We start from the raw sequence: 18223 nt of genomic DNA on the forward strand, positions 1-18223 counted from the left end.
AACTTTGATAGCCTTGGTTAGTTCGCTAATTAACGCATAATTTAGTGGGTAGAAGGCAACTCTATTCAAATAGCGTATAATTAACAATTATATATGTTTTAGATAACTCGACCTTGGAATCGAACTACGATACTGAAACGTTTCGCAGCCTATATACGCTGACAAACCAATACCAATAATTACATTGCATATATTTTAATATTTGCGTCTTACGTTCTATTACTTCGACGATTATTGTATAATACAATCGCGAAACTTTAACGAAAATAAACCCGAGGTTGAAGACTTAGAATACATGCAACATACTATAGCTATTGGCTGGGCGTTACCGAAATAGCGATACCGTGTTTTGGTCGAAAAGCTCTTTTTATGTACCGTTTTATCATGAAAAGATACGAAATGGAAAATTATCCATTAATCTGCAATATTAAGAAGACTTGCAATCTCCGAAAGTCATCATAGCGCTGCTGTTGTAAGGTTTGGTAATTTTTAAATACGTAGTGTGTTATTATTGTATGTCATGCAAATAACAAAAATACTAAAATTACTAAAGACTACCTCCATAATAAATATTTTAATTAATTAAGAAATCAGTATCACTTTTGTATCTGAGATTGTATCTACTTAGTGAAATTCTCACTTATGATTTAAAAGAAAATTAAAAGTAATGAAGGAAGGAAACAATTGTTTATATTTGACGTAAAGTCATAAGCAAAATGATTAAGGAAGGTTTGTTTTAATATATTTTGAGCATTTATAAAGATTTATTTTCGAATTTTTATTATTTACTTTTCGTCAAATATACATATAAAATATAATTGTCTTTAGACCAGGCCGATCAACACGAACAAAGGGTTGCAGCTCTGAAGGCAATACACCTTGTAAGTCAAATTTTAGACGAAGCCTATGTCATCGCTAATGCGGCAAGAGAATCAGGCAAGTATTATACCAATATTAGGAATCATAAGTATTAGTACTTAAAAGTATTGAAAATTAATGAACAACGGATTTAAAAAATATATGTAATCATTGATCATATTTTTGTAGGAGAACCTTGGCTTTATATCTCAATGTTGAAAAGTTTAAGGAACGAAAGGTCATACGACGTAGATGATGAAGATACCACATTTGTGGCTTCGAAAGACAGTGATCTGAATGAAAATAAGATGGAGATGGTTGCCAATGTTATTGCTACATCGACACCTCAGAAAATAGCAGGTATAATTAGTCAACCAATGTTAATTGACCTATGGAATAATACATATTTCAGGATATTTTGTTAATTCTATTAACCTATAGAATTAATGAAATTAATATTGTACGAATAAAAGATGACAATTCTTTAATTATTGTTTTTTGGTCTCTGAAATATTTAGGTGACAGAAGTTATACAACTGAATCCAACTTTATCGGGCAAGGCGATGAAGAGATAGACCTGGTAATCATTAACAGCAACACCTTTGATTTTTAGATACGAATGTATTTTTGCTTATTTTACTTCCCTCTTTTCTTAGGAACAAGGTCATCTGGCGAACTCAACATCAGTGTTTATCAACAATCTCTTTGACATGAGCGAAGTAGAACACGTTATCTTTTGCGATGATAATATTGCGAAACATACCACAGAATCTAATGAACTTCTAACTCAAACAATGACTAAGATTATGGAATCTTACATTAATACAGCGCTTGGTATAGCTTTTGAAGAACATCCTGTTAATTATGGTGTTTCTGAAATACCTTCGAGGAGTACAGAATACTCTGAATACTCGTTCTTGGGTGATGCAATTCCTGCTGATATTACTAAAAATATTGGATTTTGCATCCAAGAAAATACTAAATGCGTGAATGAGCAGAGTGGTGATATTGCAGCTACGTCTACAATGCATAATCCTGAGGGTAGGATACATCAAATTTTTTTATGTACTCTATGAAAAAATTTGGTACAGAATATTTTAATATAACATGCAGGTTTCAATGAACGCTGTAGAAGAATTTTATGTTGATGTCAACAAAGGAGATGAAGTTGCTCTTTACGAGAATACTTACTTGACTTTGAATCGTAAGTTATTTTATACTCATAAGATGAAACCGCAATGCATCGGAATGTAACTGTATATCTGAGTACCTATTGCTGAGCCTTTAGCCTTTTGAACTTTATTACCCGGATATAGTACTCGTACATACTCGTATACTAGTGTTAAATGCTACATTGTTTTTTCTTTAATCGCTATTTAGGGGGAACCAATAACCATTCCAGCAATATCAGGAGTACAAAGTGCTTCTCGTAAAGTTGGTTTGGTTCGTCGATGTCGTGACCAGGGTGCTAGGATTTGGTCTCGACTGAGAGGATGGTGGCGCCGGAAGACACCTGGTAAACATATAAAAGTAAGTATTTTTGTACAAGTTTCCTTTAGAATACATGTAATTTATTTATTTATGGAAAATATTATATTGTTTAATTGTATGATTTCTTGTTGTAATCTAGGTAGGATTATTCAAAGATTTCATTATTACAATACAATTCCAGGGAACCCGAGTTTCTACCTTGGGCCATGGTATGTGCCCCCTATCCCCTGACGCTCGTCGCCGTGCTGCCAGCTTACTAGACCAGCGTCTACTTCGCTCGCCTTCACCTTCACGGCCTACTATTTGGAAGTTCAATACCGTCAATGAAGCCCTCGTCAATTCATCACGATGGAAAGAATACACTTTTGATGAAAGAACTGATGATTGAAGCTAATATTGACGTCACATTTAACTATTAGTTTATTTAAATAATATATTCTTTTATGCGTCGTCGGTTAAATGTGTTGCCAGTGCGTACACATGTTGTTTATTTTAACGTCCTTATTAAATTACATTAGTCATTCTGTCGCTTATTTTACTGACACCTTGTTTCCCGAGAGTGTATACCTCTCAGATTCGATCGAAATAGTTTAGCGTATATGTAGAATTACCATTGGGATTGGCGTTGCCCGATACTCTCTCACGAGGCAGGTGAAAACTCATCTCGTCTCGTTCCAACTAGTGCGAGCGGCGCGGCACCAAGTACACCGTAGAAACGTATCGAATGAGCCGAAAATAGAACGGTCGCGGATTCCTGGGCTAAATCTCAAATATCCAAACGAGAGCGCCATCTAAGCCAGTTAAAACCGTCCCGCGAAAAGTTACCGAGCCCCACTTCTTGTCTGAACGTCTGCCAGTGAAGACCGGGAGGGAACCAACTAACACCAAACAAAATGGTGAGTCACTGACGGCAGTGAAAATGTGAAAATGTGTATAGTGTGGAAACGGACTGTTAACATATAAGTGATAAATAACTTATGCCTGCCAGTTCCTCGTGAAGTTATTCCGCAGACCGGAAGTTCGCGAGCGACTCGGAAGCTGCAGATAATAAGTGTTGTGCTAGTAAATAAGTGAACCAAGATGGTATAGTATCTCTAGATGCACACAAATATTTGCAGAAATGTGAAAGAACACACCAACTAATACCAAACCAATACACACATTTGCATGATACGGCACCAGTTACACATGGAATAATGAAATATTTTTGGTAATTTTCAGAGCGACCTCAGCAAGAACGACATTGAAAGTGAGTATAACATACTTTTTAAATTTATATTATCAAAAAATTGGGTATTATCTTTTGACGTCGTGATTATCGTTACAAAGTTTACTTTTTAAGTTTTGAATCGTGACTGTCAATTGTAATTATATAGGGAAGTGCGGTTGTTGAATATTTTAATTTAAACATTATTACATAAATGAGACGTCAGTTAAAATCATAATATCTAAGTTTAGCTCAGTTTCAAAAAAGGCGCGCGTTGCTAAGGGATGCCGGTGTGCGATGACGCTGGTAAGAGCGGCAGGCCATGCGCGCGCGCTTCGTCTAATTATAGATTTTGCGTCACGTGATCCCGCGCGGCCGCCCGCCCAAACAGAGAAACACCGCTCAGATTTCACTTCGGGCCCGCTGTGTTGTAGGCGTTGATAATAAGTGCACCACCTGGAATACCAACAAATGCCCCTCCAAGAATACCACTCGTATCCTGACACGTGTTTATAAATCAGCTGTCATTATCAAGGTCATAAAGTTATAATAGGGGGCTTTTATGGTTTGAATTGTAGGAAAATCAATTACGTCAATAAATGCGGGATATTGAGGAATAAAAAGCAGAATTTGCAACTAATCTTTTGTCGTATCTGATAGTTTACATCAAATAAAATTTTACAGATTTAATAGGGGGTTTTTATGGTTTGAATTGTAGGAAAATCGATTACGTCAATAAATGCGGGATATTGAGGAATAAAAAGCAGAATTTGCAATAAATCTTTTGTCGTATCTGATAGTTTACATCAAATAAAATTTTACAGATTTTTTTTTTATTAAGTGTTATAAAAAATACATTGGAACATAAGTAATTTTACGGAATCCCCTATAATTTTATCAAAAAGAAAATCAAATATATAAACAATTAAAACTTCTTTATTTAAATTGGGACACTGTTTCCATTGCGCCTAAAATTAGAATCTGACTCAGAACGTGGTGTGGAAATGTATTATTCTGAGCAAAGAATGTCCGCCCACGCGCGCTGTTTTTACTATTTCCAGAATGTAATCTGATTTAATACGCTTGAATATAAAATGGAAAGCATTGCTTCGAATTCCAAATATCAATTTGCATTCAATAATTGGATTCATTATGTGGCAGTAAATCAACAAGATGTTATACAATGAAGTAACACTAGTTAAATTTTGCGTATGAATCAATCAAGCTAAAATAATCGAGTACGTTAATCTGGATTTTTTTATTTTATAAGTAAAAATTAAGAGCATTGTTTTTACTTTAAGTATACGTATTGACAAAAGTCCGTTTATTCAGGGGCATCCTTCGCCTTCTCCATCTACGATTTCGAAGGCAACGGCAAGATCGATGCCTACAACGTTGGTGACCTTTTGAGGGCGCTCAACTCCAACCCCACATTGGCCACCATCGAGAAACTCGGTGGTACCAAGAAGAAGGGCGAGAAGCAGCTTACGGTACTTTGTTTTATTTTTCCATTGCATTTAAATCATAATAGAGTGAAAAGTAAGATACACACATATACTATTAACGTTTATAATTTAGAAATTGTTTTTAAATTTATTTGTAATTATGAAGTAACGACATGAGCGTTAAATCAGATGTCCGTCGTATGTTGAACAATATTGCGTTTTTTCCGTATGTTTTTTAAATGACTTTAATGCCAGAAATGCTCAGCAACCCATTAAAACCGATTTCAACTACACATAGCACCGGTATTTCAAGTTGTCATTCTTAATTTCTAACTTTAAAATTGTCGTTGCAGCTTGAAGAGTTCCTTCCCATCTACAGCCAAGCCAAGAAAGACAAAGACCAGGGCTGCTACGAGGACTTCTTGGAATGTCTGAAGCTGTACGACAAGAACGAGAATGGTCTTATGCTTGGCGCTGAACTCACACACACGCTCCTTGCGTTAGGTAAGAGATTTTTATTTTTACTTTTACTATAAAATAAAAGAGTTATTGTTTACAATTTTAAACAATATAAAGCATCTTTGTAGATATTTTGTGTATATTTTTCTGTGCTATCTCAGCCTCTCTTTTAAACTTTATCTATTGTAGTAGTGAGAAGTAAAATACCTTTGTTTTCATTTATGATTAAACGACAAAATGAAACTAATGGAGTCACAACAATCGTTTCCACTTCATGAGAATTGATACTCTGTCATTCCAATTATTATCAATATATAATAGTTTCTGAAACATTTGACAAGATGAAAATTATTTTGTTGTACACGTATGTAAGCCCAATATTTTTTAAAATCAGTAATTTTTCGTTCTAAACATTAAACTTATTGGATATTAGTGCAATCTTTTCAAGCTATTAATTATTGAGGTACAGAAATATCTATAACTTTTCGTACATGCAGTGCAACGTTTGATGTGTCAATAGATTATTGGCATCAATCAGATATCCAGCTGAACAACCGGCTATTTAAATGTAATTCTGGCAACCAGCCAGTGGACCGCTGTATTGGAAAAAGATTATTTTCGAAGTTTAGAAATATATGATGGTGCGTTGCCAATTATTTCTTGCGGAATATTTAATCATAATATAAATGAATCTACACTTTTTTAATAATCAGTTCTTCTCCTTTTTTAATTATATTAATAACGACAACCCAAAATGGCAATTATCATTTACCAATCTTATAATTATGTATTATGAGCACATAATCTTCCTCGCTCAGAGGTCCTGTAGATCAATTTTCGGGATAAAAAATTGGCAACGAATCAAAATATCAAATCGTATAAGTACGATCTGGTCCTACACCAGCTCGGGAACAAGCGATTTTTGCCTTTAATTAAGAGAACGTTATAGGTTTTTAGCATGTATGCTAGTTTAATCAAAGCAATTCAAGAAATAAGAAAACCTATTTGTTTCTATAACCTTACACATGAACACCACCTTCCACATAATATAGAATGATAAACTTTGCTAAGTAGGTACCTATTCCATTACATATATCTGTTTAGGTGAAAAACTGGACGATAATGAAGTCGCCGAAGTCACAAAGGACTGCATGGACGCTGAAGATGAGGACGGCATGATCCCTTACGCGCGTGAGTAACCTTTATTATATCGACTTTAGAAGAAAGGAAATGTTTCGAATCCGTTTATTTTTATAAGTAATTCCTATGTAGAATTTTACTGCGTGCATTAGAACAACCTTGTTGATGTATCCATATGTTTTACCCCTAGAACTTTATGTATTAGACATGAATTGCTAATTGTATTTAAGTGTCCTATACCTTTCCGATTCGTACCTTGTAAACATACAACCTTAGAAAGTATACAGCTAGTTTACCTATCAGTTGTCTAGTTCCATATAGATATATCTTAGCATGAAACTCCTCGTGATGTGTGTGTCCCTTCATTCACAAATTGTCCATTTACAGCATTCCTGAAGAAGGTGATGGTGTAGAAGTCATCATACTCGCCATATCTTTAGTTATAAGATCGTAAGTAAGTGTATCAATGTTTCACGTGGTTGTACCTATCTGTTCTTCGCTTTGGTAAATTTCTAATTCAGGAATATTTCTACTTACGCTGAGCTTATACATTTTACTATTAACTATTCTATATAATTAATTCTTGACTTCTACTATTCTTATCTTTCATCCGACTATATCGTTAACAACTCATTCACCTGCCGGTAACACTACATCGCAGCGTTGCTATTGAGATTAATGTTACCGAACGATGTTGCAGCTTTCCTACGACGAATGTGCGATGGCTGGGACCCTAAGAGGCCGAAGGAAGCACCGGCAGCGGCGGAGGGCGCGGCGGAAGCTCCCGCGCAGGGCTAGGTTCCCTTGCGGTGGGGCTAACGCGTGTGCCGGCAGTCCGCACGGTCGCCTGCTGCCTGCGTCCGCTCCCAGCCACATCGACACCCCGTATACGCCATCTTAGATACGGACAATCCCTTTTTTTATACGAACGCCACAACTATGCCAACTGTTTTGTACAACTTTCTATCTATGACTGTACATACTATAATAAGATTAAATTAAATATACTGTAAAACACACGTTGTACGTGTTTTTTAAATTTTATTATTATTAATTTAAGTCGTTTATAATAACATACTACAAAATCTTAAATTATTTTATAATAAACTGATAAATGTTTAGTTTGGTGTTATCTTCCATTAATTATTCATTCACGGAAATTAGGAGTCTTACATTTAACTAAATATAACTAATAGAGTAACAATTTACGCACAAGATCTCTCTAAGATCACACTTTAGGGCGATAAAATCGAACCCAACAAATTGGATACAGTATTACAACATTATCATAATAATACAACACAAATACGACTACATATTTTATCTTCGAAGGCGGTCGACAAAAAGCTTCTGAGGATATGGCTTTAAAGGAGAACGATAAAGCAGGTTGTAATTGATCAACCAATTACACGATAATTTGGCGCAACATCAGACAATAAGAATAGTATGAATTATTATATCTTTAATATTGGATAAATTATTCAATTGAAAAGCAGTAATTATAGTACATACCTTTTGTTTATTTTCTAAAACGGTATAGAAAAGGCATTAAGGCTAGCTAGCATTATTGTAGCCAATATCAAACATAGATTTTCTTGTTAAACTTATTTAGCTATTATCTTTAATGTGAACTACTGCCTTAACCAAAGGCTATCTGCCCCTCTTAGTTGCAATAACATATTATGATGCAAACTATTACGGGGCAAAGAAGTTTCAGCGAATTCTGATGCACCATGAGGGCCTTCATCAGCAGGATCCGTTATGTATATGCCGAAGTCAACTGTGTATTATTAATTGGTATAGGAAAATCTGTCAGGGACACGGGCTAGGGGTCAGGTTAAACAACTGGATCGAAAGATTGGTGATCTTGACTTAACTGTGCCCTTTTACTCTATGGGAATTGGAAAAGTATCCGTAAGTTAGATCTTTAGCCATGGTGAGTATAAAAAGGTATTTATAAGTTGATTAATCGTGTGACTCCTAAGAAGGTTTTTGTCATATAACCAAAAGGCTGCTGCAGCTGCTGATAGAATTAGGATTTACTTTAACGAACAGGATCATTTATAAAGAGAAACCTCATTCCAAAGAACATTCGCCACATCCAGTATTATGAATTCTATTTTTAGCACAAAATAGGAGTCAATTAGTAAGTAACGACATCTAGTGATGCACCTTTGTAAGAAATAAAAGAGTACGTACATACCTAATGTGTCGATCAGAAGATGTTACAATTATTATCCAGTTTAAGTGCTAGAGGGCATTAATTTTTATTTGAAATAAGCTATTGTTGACAAGGTGTTGCTCGCGGGCGTAAATAGACTTTCATTGGCAAATTTTAAGAACTTTCCATCTCGCTGTCTTTTAAGGCTGATTTTAGCCAAAGTAGCCCTCATGAAGGGCTATGTTTTTTTAATGAATATGGAAGTTGAGAGTCTGGAGAGTATTTTGACGTACTTTAGAACCATGAAGTCAACTGGTTAGATTTTTAATTTAAAGTAGAAAATGTCATAATTCACAGAACGTAAGATTTTCACTTTACTTTAATTTAAAGTAGAAAATGTCATAATTCACAGAACGTAAGATTTCCACTTTACACCAACATTTTCACAATTTTCATTAAAGTTACGAAGCTGATTCTTTTTAGCAAAAAAGTACAACTAATGAAAATTTTGTTGCAACAAAAAAATCTCGAATAAATATTCTACCTTAAAAAAAACATTTAATCGTTCAAATCGGAAATTCAGAAAAATATTCATAACTCGAAAACTATGAAAAATTGCGGAACATACTTGGGGGTGATTTGGATACCCCAAGGGGTGCTCTATCTCTAGCCCTCCCCTTAACACTATTTTCTGGCACACCTGTATAGCCATAATATTGGCTATCCTTCACCACAGAAAACTTGAAGTAAAAATAAATAAGTAAAGAAAAATCTTCATTAATCACGTAGACGAACATAGTTGCACTTATTACAAGTCAGAATAATGTGAGGTTTATAATAACTATTTTAATTAACTATTTATATAAGCAGGAACATTGTATGTTAGACATTAATTTAAAAAACGTAAAGGAATAAAAATAGTTAATAACTAGATATGATAGATATGCCGGCGTCGTCACCTACGAAGACGATAAAGGTTGGTTCTGGCTTACATAATTCTCATACTGGACTTTTAAGGATTTCCTTATTCACTTCTCAACCCGACACAAAAAACAAAAAGGAATTTAGGGTTTTATTTTTGTTATCGATCATCAACTTTAAGTATTTTTATTTAATACATTCATAGTCACGACTGATATGTAAAGACGTGAGAGTCGTATAGCAAAAGACTATACATCATTAATAGGGGACCGGACAAATTTTCAGAAGGTGTTTTAAATTGATCATTGTGGATATAAATAGCCAAGAAAAATAGTATTTTGCACAAATAAAGCTTAAAAAGTACATAAAACCATGCCTAAATGTTAAATAGCTATAATTCCCGCGCAAACGCTACATTATGTCATTTCGTCTCGTGTGACGTCATACGTGGATAAAGCAACTTGACAAGTCTTGTCATTTGAACAGTGATTCAATAATGCCAGATTAGGATTATTTACCCTAGATTTAGGGTAAAACTGAATCAGCAGGGTATTTTTTTTGGTAATTTTTGGGTAATTCTACGAGTTAAGGTATTAAAGCTATTGTTTCACGGTATTGTAATAAATATTGAGCTTAGAGAAAGATGTTCCCTACAAAAATTGTAGGCCATGAAACAATTATAATTTTTTATTCAATACAATTTTCGTGTACAGCTGGTTGTTCCTAATAAAATGAGATAATTAAATTAATAATTATTGAAGTGGAAGTGAAGAAAGAAGTGGCGTCTGCATAGATAAGGATATAAAAAAAGTACCGAATTATTTATGATTGGTTTAAGGGTAAAATTTTAAATTCCAAATAATCCTGGGGTAAAGACAAATTATGATCTGGCAACACTGCATAGACCGTGTTAATCTCAGACAATCTCAGGTTACTGTGTAACAACCAGAATTCTATATAAATAAATATTCTATTCCATATCATGTGGCAGCTAAAACATAAATAAATACATCTCATAACCATAACCTCCCTGGGTGTACAAATGATTTAATTAATTGAAATGTTCATCGATTTATTTTAAACCGAAACACTATTTTTTATTTACTTACATCAAAGTGATCCACACAGAACTAAATCGGTGAGTCTGCAGACATTCCGTCGTAGGTTCATCTTGCTAACTGCAACCACTTTATTCGTATATCTGCTTTTCGTGGTACATGAATAAATAATTTGTTTGGTAAAGATATAGAAGTATTATTACATTCAGGTACGACGCACCAACGATATTTTTTGCGGTCCATTATGATTAACGATTAAACAATCTGTAAACGTTAAGCTGGAAGATAGTAACAACGTCCCGTATAAATTAATATTAATTACTAGCTTCCGCCCGCAGCTTCGCCCGCGTGGATTTCGGGTTTCAAAAATGGAGAAGGTGCTCAATTTGTCGGGATGTTTTTTTTAATTTATGGTGGTATGCAGGTGGTCCGATTGTCCGGTCAGGGTCTGATGATGGGATCCTGGTGAAATCGAAGGAACTTTTAACCATTAAGGTTGCACACGAAATGACGGAAGCTTAAAAAATGGAGTAACTTCTCCCGTTTTCCCAACATTTTCCATCACTGATATGCTCCTATTAATTGTAGAGTGATTAGAGCAGTTCTGTGTCAAAAAACACCTTTAAAGCATTAAAATAACACAACGCGGTATGACATCCAGATGACGTCTGTTTGTTTACATTTTACCCACGTGTGACGTCATGCGCCGTGATTGGTGTTTCATTTGCCGTAAAGAATAGACTAAAAATATTATAATTATTGTATTTTATTTATTGATTTAAAAATACAAATCACAACTCTTTTACAAAAACAAATATAAGATAATATTTTTAATATTACAAACTTTACTTTAAACTCAATTTCAGATTTTTTGCTAATACTTGTCCGGTCCCCTATTGATGGCTTTGTTCTTTTGTACAATTCGGCCAATATCATGTGATAGGTAAATAACGGAATCGTTGATAATGAAGAATAAGATGATTGAGGCAGTTCAAACAACTAAATCACAATTTATTAGTAATATATGTTACAAGAGTAAAGATAAATATTATTTAAAACCAACTTTTGCTCGCGTCTTCGCTCGCGTGATAGAGTTTTCCGGGATAAAAGTCCCGCTATATATTTTACCGAGACAAAAAGTAGACTATGGCCTGCCCAGGGTCTGTAACTATCTCCATACCAAATTTCATCGAAATCTGATGGGTACTTTTTAAGTTTATCGCGATAGGCGAGGAACTATGTTTTATAATTTGATTTTAGATCTTTTTAAAGCTAAACATTCTATCATACATGATTTTTGCGTAACTTTAACCGTTTAAGCAAAAAACGCAACGGAAGCTCTCAAAAGGAATAAACTTAACCCGTTTTTGCAACATTTTTGGTTGATGCTTATAAAGGCTGACGTTTTATAGGTTATAGCTTTCCTCTAAACATGGGCTGTCCAGCACTATAATTGTTCAATTCGAACCAACAATTCCTGAGATTAGCGCATTCAAACAAACAAACTCTTCAGCTTTATATAATAGTATAAATATGCATAGATAAGAAATCTGATTATTTTTCAATTGGCTTCAATGTGATTATTTTAACGTAGATACCTATTTCCCCACATGAAAGCAATCTAAAATTGAACCCCAATGACATGGATAAAATTCGGTCAAAAGCGGGGTTTGCTGCCAAATTCTCCCTCGAGTTGTGAGCACAGAAAATGGCGCGGAAAATGTTTTCCTCCACTCGATATAATAGTTCGGGTGTAGTCGCCTTCGTTTCGGTTACCTTCGTGACATCATCATGAGTGAAGCTGTGAACTAATGTTGCCAACACAAAACCAATATTATATTTTTTAGTTATTCATTAGTAGTTGAAATTAATTTTATTACAATGCATTTATATTTTAGTAGGTATCGTAAAATTTATAAATTATTGCGAAGGTCAGAGTTAGACGTAAATTAAAACAATGCCATAATACGGTTAATTCTGTCTATATAAGTATAATTTTGATATTTAACTAATATAAAAATCTCGTACGTACAAAAATATTTTTACCTACCTGCATCAAAATCGACATTAAGTATTTAATTGATATTCGATGGTTTGATTGTCGAGTCCAGTTTTTTCTCGACCGTGTGCTGGCAGCATTATCGCGTCGCTCAGTCTGCCAAGCACAAGCACAGTGTAGTGTTTATTTAGCGAGCGGACGCTTGCTTCGTCTCATCGAACGTGTTTACGAAGTGGGTGATAGTGTAGTGATAACGTGCTTGCCGGTTGTTGGTATACAAGAACACTTTATCAAGTAAGAACACGACAATTAATTCTTCTTCTATCGTTTAAAAAAGAAAATACGTCTTTAAAATATTTTTTGAAATGCCGCGTAATTTCCAAGGAGCCTCTTTTGTTATATTTTCCAGCTTTGGTAAACACAACAGAAACTATATTATACGTATATCGTTATGGAATGCTGGGTTAAAGAATACTAGTCTCCCTTTTATACATTAATTGTGTTAATGTTTTGTGTTTTTGTGCCAAGGGTATGCGATAGAAATAAATCAGCCCCTAATACTCTTCCTTAGCTTATTTGAGATATATTTTTGTTGTGACCTATATGTGTTTATTATTTTAAATACAATTTGATTAAAAAACCATTGTTTTTCAATACAAAATTTAGAATGCTTTTCTCTTTGTATAACTTTTTTTTATTTAGTTCAGTTGGATGCATGTTTTTGTAATGTCTTTAACCTTTCTTGTGGTCACAAGTAACAAATTAGTCTTTACTTTTAAAACTCAAACCATCTAAACTTTGAAACAGTTTGTTAAATTATATGATTTCTGGTACAGCATGAATTGGGCACGCTTAGTATGTATTGCACAACTGATTCCTGAGGTAGGTACCAACAATTTATTTCCTACGTCCTTTTTCGGAGAAATGTATTAATTTGATAGACGGGTAACTTCATTACCCTGCAACCTTCAGATTTTAATTCCGATAGCATTATCAACACTACCTATGTTATTTAGATAATAATGCAGCGCTGTTGTTATCGGCCATACAATTAAAGGCCCTGGTGGAAACCGGTCGCCAATTATTAAATTAAATCATTGGTACGGTGACATCATTGGTGCATAAAGGTCGGATCTTCGGAATTTGAATAATGCTACAACAGATTAAATGTAATCGGATTTGATATCCAATTTATAAGAAAAGGATCATGTGGTCATAAATGAAGATAAGCTTTATAGTCCGATATAATTGTATTTAGAGAGGCTTGCACGATATTTGATTTAGGCCATTACTAGCAATGTAGTGCCTGCATATTTACTATATTATGTTATTTATACAGTAATAGACTTTATCAAATTATGGATTGTAATGTGCCTATTTATTTGTTCGAAGCTGCCTCCAATGATTACCATGTACTCTGCCTCAGACTGCACAGGGCATTATTATGTTAATTACTTTACAAAGATAACATAATACCTTTGAGCGTTCATTAGCAGCCAAGCAGTAGAAAACCGATTAAATCGTAAACGGATAATTTTAAATTCTCGATCTTTCTGTTGATGGCCGGTAACAACTAACAACACAAAAATAAATGTGTTGACAAGTAATTTGTATCTCGGTTGTTTTTTCCAATAAATAACAATATTTTAGAAAGTACTTCATAATTTACGTTTAAAAATCACTTATTTTATACCATGTTTCTAGGCATTTTAATCAAAATCCTATTTTTATCTTTATCTATGTGCTTGCTAATCATGAAAAATCATTGTAGTATGCTACCAATGTAGCATAAAACCAAATTTATAAACTCTTTAATCCGTTTTGGAGATAAAACATCATTTGTAGTCATGGATTTTTTCCTATAAAATATGTTATCGCCATAGCTTATTGTTAAAACTAAATATATTTAGAACTAGAAGGCTTTAGGAAGAAGGCTTTAAGATTTTTTTGAAATCCCCATACATTAATTTAATTAGAGATGTTTTTTGTTATATTGATTATTTCTTTCTAGAACCTCACGACCATTAGTGAGATAAGGAACGCTGGCTTTTTAGTATTCCGACCTAATTTTGATGAAACCTACATAAAAGAGACGGTGAATTCTTAGAGAATGGATATGGATCACAATTTTACATGTATTATGATTATAATTCGATCTAAAGCTATTCTTCTTTGATTTGAAACAAAGCATTAGATATGCCTATTTGAGATTTACCACACTGTTTCAAATATGTTATCAAGCCAGTAAGGTGTGTCATTCACCTGAAATATATAATTTTTAGCTCAGCTTGGGCTAATCACTGATAAGCGCTTATTTTGTCTTCATTATGATATCATTATATTTACGTGAACGATAAGTAAGTTATTTTTTGCAATTTCCAGATATAGTTGTTTGTGCATAGAGGTGCACACAGCCTCGGTCCAACATGGCTGAAGTGAATGATGCTGCTACTGCGGAGAAACACGTGGACAAACACAATACAGGTAAAAATAGCATTATTGTTGTATTATTTGTTGAATGTCTTTGTAGGAAACAATAATGATGGCAATTGTGATGAATATTATCTTATTGATAGAGGAAAATGCATAGCTTCTCGCATCGGTATAATAGCCTAATAAAACTTAATATTAGGATATAACCTATCTTTATGTTCTAATTTTTTACATGATTTCTCGGTTACTAGTTAATAAGTATCCTTATTTTGGATTAATAATCCCACACTCTTTTTATAGAATATGCGACTGTAAACGTAACTAAATAGTAGTAACTTTCCTACTGTCCTATATTTTTATTAGATTCGCGTATTTCGGCGCATGCGATACAATCTAAAGATATCAAACGATCATATCTTCACTTTGCTGGAAGGATATTTGTATCTCGCTAGATAGTAATCTGTGAATTGTGTTTTGGTACATAGTCGTATTATTTAATATTTGTAGTATCGCTTTCTTTCATTGAATTATTAATTGCTTTGATCTTTTTATTGATAATCTTGTTACACTATGTAGAAAACAGAGTTTAATCATTTTTTAACTATTGTATGAAGCGTCTATAATACGACGAAACAGTCTACTGTTTCGTCGTATAGTTTCTAATATAGTTAGTTAGTATAGTAATATATAGTTTCTAAACTATTTATGGCATGTGTTTCTGTTGTTTAACACTGGCCTAGCGTGTTGAGGATCCTTGTCACGGTCCAGAAAAGCAGAACTGTCGCGAACAGGCCACTATAATATCATAATCAGTCGCTTGGACTACGCGACGTGTCGGTATAAATTACAATTTAACTCCTCAGGTGTTGGTACCTATTGTTCCTTTTAAACCCCACAATATATATTTTCGGGATAAATTTGCCTCTGTTAAACCAGGATATTCATCTAGCCGTATAACAAAATCTGCTCAGCGGTTCGGTTTCACTTCTGACAAACATCGAAATATACTCGCAAACTTTATATAATTTAAACATGAAAAGGCTTTTCACACAAATTTGTAAAATCCTACAGATCAAAGGTATATGGGAGTTTGTGGACTGTGGTAGATGCACGGAGTCTTCTGTGTATTAGCCTTTATTAACCAATTAGGCCTGCGTATGTCTTTAATAGCAGTCATCAACGTTAATCATAAACTATTATGTGCTCAATAGTCAGTATATCATAGTTCAGTGAAACTGTTTGGAAAAACATTAAAAATTTAAAAAAAACGAGGGGCTTAATTAGATTTATTCCCTTTGCAGAAAGAGTTTCTGAAAAACCTTTTTCTTTGTAAGGAATTTTCATGTAAAATTTAGTATGAGTTTTTTTGCGCAATGCAAAATTTAATAAAAGATTTTTATGTAAATGTTTAGAACATCCTTATATGTTAAACAGATAATTATTTATATTAGAGATGGTTTTTTTTAAATATTTAGAGGCTGTTTTATGGTGTCTGAGTCGAATATAAAATTACCAAATACAAAAGTCAAGCTCCCAAATAAATGATAATCAAAAGAGTGCATTCAGCATTATCTCGCTACCTTATACATTAACTGCCGGATAAGTTTTGGACACTGAGAAACAAGCCCTGAAGTATTTTAATTTACTTGGGAATAAACAATTGCAATTTCAAATACTTATTTATTTATTTTCCAATTAACAACTACTTTTACAGTAATTATAATACTAATTTATATTTTATCATAAATTGCATATATTCATTCGTTTTATATTTGAATATAAATTACCATCTTCTAAATTTATTTGAATGCTGTTTCTTAATCAATTTCATAATGGTGAATGTAACCTTCAGGTATATCTACACTGACACAAAAAGATATTTTGTTGATAAACAGATGTCGTAATCGATAGTTTTAAGTTGTCAAGAATTTACGTGAAAATCGATATAACATCGATACCTACATATGTGCAAAAATATCCAAACACTTGTAACCTTGAATAGTTGCTTGTAGTGAATCATATAGATTATGTAATCAATCAATATTAGTACATATGACGAAGATTGTGTATGAACATAGCTATAATATATAAAGGATGTAGGCAAGTATTATTTAAATAAATAAAAAGTGTTGGGTAAGGTCTAACGCTAGTAATGGTAATAACAACTGGAACGCTACGGAATGGCAGTAGTCACGTCGAGGTTGCGTATAATATATAATAATATAAACGTCGAACGTACGTAACATCGGGAGAAAACTAAAATATAAAAAACCGCGATAGAATCTGAAAAGTAATTTAATTTCAATACTTTTTTTTATTAAATACGTTGAATATTACTTTTGCAAACTGAAGAATAATTTCAACATGGCTCGTAACTCCCGTATGGTCTAGTGGCTAGGATACCTGGCTTTCACCCAGGAGGCTCGGGTTCGATTCCCGGTACGGGAAATTTCATTTTGTAACTTGGATATTTTTTTTTCGTCTTTTTCAACCATATATTTTATAGACAAATAAAAACCAAACATCGGACAAACATGAATAGCTTTAAATAAAATGTAATTATGACCTAAATGTGAACTATTTACTTCGCATACCGATGCCATTGTCTTTATACCAATTGTGCATAACACCTACAAAGATTTCGGAATAGGAAGACGCAAATTGTCCGTAATAAGTACATTAAATAACACCTTTTGTCATGAATACCTCATGTAGGCGAAGCAAATAGCAATTCACTTTCTTAGACACATTCCACTACTATTACCCTAAATGCACATTTATCGATGTTAATAGAATTGTCCCAGTTCACGACAGTAATAGTTTAATTTAGATTTAATTTAGGAGGGACATGGCCATTTAACTTTTAAGTGATGTTTGTACAAGTCACCACTCCCCAACACGATGTTGACATTTTGTATTAGCTTTATTGTTAATTCCTTTTTTTCTTTGGTAATGGTTAACGTACGAGTATATATTATTATACTTAAAATGTTAGTTTTCTAGTTTTAGAATTATTATGATGGTTGCAACTTGTATAATTTGATGAAGCTA

At 33.5% G+C, this 18223-nt stretch overlaps 2 protein-coding genes, 1 long non-coding RNA gene and 1 other non-coding gene across 6 annotated transcripts; all 4 read left to right on the forward strand.

Moving 5' to 3' along the window:
• Positions 1-676: 676 nt before the first annotated feature.
• Positions 677-2873, forward strand: LOC119192480. The gene is made up of 9 exons (XM_037446293.1): positions 677-729; positions 829-936; positions 1048-1218; positions 1377-1438; positions 1515-1899; positions 1973-2062; positions 2175-2179; positions 2239-2388; positions 2531-2873. The coding sequence occupies exons 1-9, from the start codon at positions 717-719 to the stop codon at positions 2735-2737; spliced, it is 1191 nt and encodes a 396-aa protein (XP_037302190.1). The 5' UTR covers positions 677-716; the 3' UTR covers positions 2738-2873.
• Positions 2874-3109: 236 nt separating this feature from the next.
• On the forward strand, positions 3110-7622 carry LOC115444681 (myosin light chain 1). Of its 3 annotated transcripts, none has more exons than XM_030170560.2 (7): positions 3112-3245; positions 3571-3598; positions 4889-5046; positions 5355-5505; positions 6565-6651; positions 6988-7054; positions 7301-7622. In XM_030170560.2, the coding sequence occupies exons 1-6, from the start codon at positions 3243-3245 to the stop codon at positions 7011-7013; spliced, it is 453 nt and encodes a 150-aa protein (XP_030026420.1). In that variant the 5' UTR covers positions 3112-3242; the 3' UTR covers positions 7014-7054; positions 7301-7622. The 3 variants fall into 3 exon arrangements, with proteins under 3 accessions (XP_030026413.1, XP_030026420.1, XP_030026430.1); XM_030170570.2 differs by having other exon boundaries at positions 6988-7050; XM_030170553.2 differs by lacking the exon at positions 6988-7054 and having other exon boundaries at positions 3110-3245.
• A 5253-nt stretch (positions 7623-12875) lies between these two features.
• Positions 12876-15209, forward strand: LOC119192479. Its single transcript, XR_005113649.1, has 2 exons — positions 12876-13033; positions 15122-15209. It is a non-coding gene; the product is annotated as an uncharacterized LOC119192479 (long non-coding RNA).
• A 2339-nt stretch (positions 15210-17548) lies between these two features.
• Trnae-uuc lies at positions 17549-17620 on the forward strand. The gene has a single exon. It is a non-coding gene; the product is annotated as a tRNA-Glu (tRNA).
• The last annotated feature ends 603 nt before the right edge of the window (positions 17621-18223 follow it).

Source organism: Manduca sexta, unplaced genomic scaffold (genome assembly GCF_014839805.1).
Source record: "Manduca sexta isolate Smith_Timp_Sample1 unplaced genomic scaffold, JHU_Msex_v1.0 HiC_scaffold_2824, whole genome shotgun sequence".
Lineage (NCBI taxonomy): Eukaryota > Metazoa > Arthropoda > Insecta > Lepidoptera > Sphingidae > Manduca > Manduca sexta.